Raw genomic sequence first — 5,631 nt, 5'->3', positions numbered from 1 at the left:
GGGGCCTCTGGTCCCTCTGGTCCCTCTTTATCACGGAAATGGAAGAGAGTAGACTCCTTCCCCACACTGAGCAGCACTGCTGGGTCCTTCCCCAACCGTACCGAGAGCAAAACTGCAACACCCACCAAGTTTTCTTTTAAATCAACCAAAGCTGTGGGTAGCACCATCAAAGACTGCCCTTCAGCCTCCACGTCGTCCTCCTCCTCCTCCTCCTCTGCAGGCATTTATATCACCACCCCACAGGGCTATAAGATCAAGTCACCTGCATCTTCAGGTCAAGGCCAGAGCAAGAAGAGCGGGGTCTTTGGGGGGGCCCCCTTACAGAAGTCAGCTTCTAAATCGTCCGCCTTAGCCAAAGCTGAGGCAGACTCTACATCTCCCTCCTCAGCTCAGCAGCTGCTGCAAGTTCTTCAGGCAACGGGCGATGAATCCCAGAAGCTCCAGGCTTCCATTGAGATGTGCCAGCTGCTGGTCATGGGCAATGAGGATACACTGCACGGATTCCCTGTCAAGAGTGTAGTGCCCACATTGATTGCATTGTTACAAATGGAGAATAACTTTGATATTATGATCCATGCCTCCCGCGCTCTCACGTACATGATGGAGGCACTACCCCGATCCTCTGCCATGGTGGTCAATGCAATTCCTGTCTTCCTGGAAAAGCTTCAGGTGATCCAGTTCATTGATGTAGCGGAGCAGGCACTAACTGCCTTGGAAATGTTGTCATGGCAACACAGTAAAGCCATCCTGCAGGCTGGTGGGCTTGCAAACTGCCTGTTGTACCTAGAGTTCTTCAGCATGAACGCACAGAGAAATGCCCTGGCCATTGCAGCCAACTGTTGCCAGAGTATCACCCCAGACGAGTTCCACTTTGTTGCTGACTCTCTTCCACTGTTGACTCAGAGACTCATGCACCAGGATAAGAAATCTGTCGAAAGCACTTGTCTCTGTTTCGCCAGACTGGTGGACAATTTTCAGCTTGAGGACAACCTTCTGCAGCAAGTGGCCTCGCAGGACCTTCTGACCAACATTCAGCAGCAGCTGCTGGTGACCCCCCCAATGCTAAGCTCAGGGATGTTGATCATTGTTGTGCGCATGTTCTCCCTCATATGCTCCAGATGCCCCTGCCTAGCGGTGCAGCTCATGAAGCAAAACATAGCGGAGACCCTGCGTTTTCTCCTGTGTAGTTCATCGAATGGCAGCTCCCAGGAACAGATTGAACTAGTTCCCCGGAGCCCTCAGGAGCTCTATGAACTCACCTCCCTCATTTGTCAACTGATGCCCCGTCTGCCCAAAGAGGGTATTTTTGCAGTGGATGCCATGCTAAAAAAGGGCAGTGCCCAGGCCACAGTAGAAGCCATCTGGCAGTGGTGTGATGACCAGGGGCTGTGGCATGCTTATAACCACACTAATAGCCATATCATTGAGACAGCCCACAATAAGGGGGAGAACGAGATCAGCTTGTCTACTCATAACCGCATCTACGTCATTGACTTCAACAATATGCAGCAGATCAATGAGGACACTGGCATGGCACGTGGTATCCAAAGGAAACACAATCCTCTTGCCAATCCCAACACAGGGGGTCACCAGGAAGTATGGCAGGAAGATGTGCGGGCTCAGCTGATGAAGGAGGATCCTGAGCTAGCAAAGTGCTTCATCAAGACCATGTATGGTGTCCTTTATGAAATGTATAGCTCCTCAGCCAGCCCCACTGTCAGACACAAGTGCCTTAGAGCCATCCTCAAGATTATCTACTTTGCTGACACTGAGCTACTGAAGGATGTGTTGAGGAACCATGCTGTCTCCAGCCACATTGCCTCCATGTTATCCAGCCAGGACCTGAAGATTGTTGTGGGCTCGTTGCAGATGGCTGAGATCCTCATGCAGAAGCTGCCTGATGTCTTAAGCGTCTATTTCAGAAGAGGTGTAATGCACCAGGTGAAGAACCTGGCAGAGTCAGAGGCCATCCTGGTTACCAGTCCCCCCAAGGCATGCACCAGTAGTGGCACTGCCAGACAGCACACAGCCACTATTAACACTGCATCCACTACAGCTGCTACTAACGTCACACCTGACGTGGGCTCCACCACCTGGGCTCCACCGGGTTCTTTGGGCCTCCTCAGGGATGATGACAAAGTAGATGATAATTCCTTTACTTTTGATGAGGCTGAGAGCCCTACCATAACACAGAGCACCCACTTTGAGCCCCCATGCATTGCAGGAGAGAGTGGCCTGGCAAATGCTCCCAACGACTCAATCTCAAATAATAGGGACAAGATCAAGGCCTGGGTCAAAGAGCAGTCCAGTAAGTTTGTGGAGCGCTACTTCAACCTAGAGAACATAGATGGCAGCAACCCCGCACTGCATGTACTCCGGACGCTCTGCACAGCCACAGAGCAGCTCAACCTGCAGATGGATGGTGGTGTAGAGTGTCTGGTGGAGATCTGCAGTATAATTTCTGAGTCTGATGTGTCATCATTTGAGATCCAGCACAGTGGGCTGGTCAAACAGTTGTTGCTCTATCTAACCTCCAACAGCGACAGGGACGTGATCAGCCGTGACGTGCGACTCAAAAGATTCCTGCATGTCTTCTGTGGCTGCCCAGTTCCGGGAATGGAGCCCACAGGCCGACTGGAGCCATCAGAAAACGGGCCTCTTCTGTCACTGGTGCAGAAAATGAATGATTGCCTGAGCCAAATGGAGCAGTTCCCCGTTAAAGTGTATGACTTTCTCAGTGGTAATGACAATGGGAGCAGGGTCTCTCAGGCAATGAAATTATTCAACACTCAGCAATTGAAGTGTCAACTACAGAGACACCCAGATTGCACGAATGTGAAGCAACGGAAGGAACGTCCAGTGAAGTTTGATCCACTGGACCTGGTGCAAGCCATTGAAAGATACTTGGTTGTACGAGGTTTCGGAAAAAACAGTAATGATGACAAATCAGATGAGGAAATAGTAGATGAATCTCTGGCGGACCAGTTACTGAATTCTGGCAGTGTACGCCACAGATTACAGTTCTACATTGGTGATCACTTGCTGCCGTACAATATGACGGTGTACCAGGCCGTCCGACATTTCAACCTTCAGACGGAGGAGGAAAGGGAGTCCACAGATGATGAGGCCAATACCTTCATGCGAACTGACATCTGGACCAGAACACACACCATATGGTATAAGCCTGTGATAGCAGTTGAGGGTGGTAGTGAAGACATGGTGGGAGGAAAGGTGCGCCAAGCGCAGACCAACCCGACTAAAACCTCACCTCACAACGTCAATAAACAGGATGAGCTGTGGCATGACGGTGTATGTCCCAGTGTTGTCAATCCTTTAGAGACATGCCTCATTTCAGAGCCACCAGAGACCATAACATTTGATGACCCTTCTTTAGAAGTCAACCTGCTCCTGAGGGTCCTCCACTCCATCAGTAGATACTGGTTCTACGTCTATGACAATGCTGTGTGTAAGGAGATCATCCCCACTAATGAGTTCATCAACAGTAAGCTGTCGACAAAGGCCAACCGTCAGTTACAAGACCCGCTGGTCATCCTGACGGGGAACATCCCCTCCTGGCTCATTGAACTTGGAAAAACGTGTCCTTTCTTCTTCCCTTTCAACACAAGGCAGAGGCTGTTCTATGCAACAGCCTTTGACCGTGACAGAGCCATGCAGCGCCTACTTGACACTAGCCCCAAGATCAATCAATCAGACTTTCGGGACAGCCGAGTGGCAACACGTCTGAACCGTGAAAAGAGGACGATAAACCGTGAGGAACTCCTAAAACAGGCTGAGATTGTGATGCAGGACCTTGGCAGCTCTAAGGCCATGCTGGAAATCCAATATGAGAATGAGGTGGGCACAGGCCTGGGCCCTACTATGGAGTTCTATGCTCTGGTATCTCGGGAGCTCCAGCGGGCTGACCTGGGGCTATGGAGGGGTGAAAAGGTCACCTTGGCCGACCCTAAAGGAAGCCAAGAGGGAACCGAGTATATGTTCAGCTCCAGGGGACTGTTTGTGGTCCCCTTCGGTAGGACAACCAAATCAGAACACATCACCACAATCAAAGCAAAGTTCTGCTTCTTGGGAAAGCTGATGGCCAAAGCCATCATCGACTTCAAACTATTGGATCTGCCCTTGGGTTTGCCTTTCTACAAGTGGATGTTGAGGCATGAAATGTCCATCAGCTCCCATGACCTGGTCAACATCGACCCTGGCATATACAAGTCGATCCAGCACCTGGAGGATATCATCCGCCAGAAGAAAAGGCTGGAGCAAGACCGAACACTGACAAGGGAGACCCTGCAGGAAGCGTTGGAGAGCCTGAACATGAATGGCTGCTCTGTTGAGGACCTGATGTTGGACTTCACCTTACCAGGGTTCTCCGACATTGAGCTGAAGAAGGGGGGTAAAGACGTCCCTGTCACCATCTACAACCTGGAGGAATACCTCAGGTTGGTGGTGTACTGGACCCTGAATGAAGGTGTGTCCAGCCAGTTTGAATCATTCAGGGAAGGCTTTGAGTCAGTCTTCCCCATGCATCACCTACAGTATTTCTATCCAGAGGAGTTGGACCAGCTGCTGTGCGGCAATAAATCAGAGACATGGGATGTCAAGACACTGATGGAGTGCTGTCGATCCGACCACGGCTACACACATGACAGCCGTGCGGTGCAGTTCCTGTTTGAGGTGCTGAGCAACTTAGATGCAGAGCAGCAGAGGCTTTTCCTGCAGTTCGTAACAGGAAGCCCTAGACTGCCTGTGGGAGGGTTCCAGAGTCTGAACCCCCCTCTTACCATAGTCAGGACGACATTCGAGTCCACAGAGAATCCAGACATTTACCTCCCCTCAGTTATGACCTGTGTCAATTACCTGAAGCTGCCCGATTATTCCAGCATAGAGATCATGCGTGAGAAACTGTTGATGGCAGCCCGTGAGGGCCACCAGTCATTCCACCTTTCCTGATGCTACCACATCTCCACATTTAAATGCCTGAAAAAAATCATGAGTTCCTTATAGTCGTTATTTTTTTGAACATACATACATGATGATGGCAGCAGCAGATGCAGCTTTCCCTGCCTGCAAAAATGCTATAATGTATGTTAACACAACAGGGTCTAATAACGGTGTGACTCCCATGTGGATCTCCCATGTGGCCAGTTTATGAGGTTAATCATCTATAACATATCTACGTACTGTATGACTCCAAATTTGAATGGTTTCAACCTGATCCGACCGATCCGATTTACTTTATATTATAATAAAATTAAAGTTATTATTATTATATATTTTCATTTAAAAAATAATAAAATATAAGTGAAAACAAAAAGGTGGAGGTATGTCCTTGGCCTATTGTGGCAGCGAGCACAGGAAATGTGGTGCTAATCAGTCCACCGGTTTGTGAGATTAGCCGCTGACAGGCACACAGACTTACATACAGACAGAGACCATCTTTTGCATGGCTTGCCTCTTACAGAGGCCATGCTGTAAAAAATCCTTGAAGTGAGACTGAATTCTTATGGCCTGAAACGTTGTATTTGTCTGCCATGAGGAAATTAAATTTCAGCATTCTCAAATGTTCCCAACATTTTTGTTAGTTCAACACTCATCTATCTGTAGGATGGTACCATA

General features: G+C 49.3%; 1 protein-coding gene across 1 annotated transcript; it reads left to right on the top strand.

Moving 5' to 3' along the window:
- Nucleotides 1-441: 441 nt before the first annotated feature.
- Nucleotides 442-4,965, top strand: LOC308077843 (E3 ubiquitin-protein ligase TRIP12-like; the record flags this gene model as incomplete). Its single annotated transcript, XM_080418811.1, has 1 exon — nt 442-4,965. The coding sequence occupies exon 1, from the start codon at nt 457-459 to the stop codon at nt 4,963-4,965; it is 4,509 nt and encodes a 1,502-aa protein (XP_080274937.1). The 5' UTR covers nt 442-456.
- Nucleotides 4,966-5,631: the final 666 nt, after the last annotated feature.

Source organism: Gymnoscopelus braueri, assembly GCF_963280865.1.
Source record: "Gymnoscopelus braueri genome assembly, chromosome: 22".
In the NCBI taxonomy this organism is placed as follows: domain Eukaryota; kingdom Metazoa; phylum Chordata; class Actinopteri; order Myctophiformes; family Myctophidae; genus Gymnoscopelus; species Gymnoscopelus braueri.
Note: the sequence above shows the minus strand (reverse complement) of the source record. Positions and strands in the feature narration are given on the sequence as shown.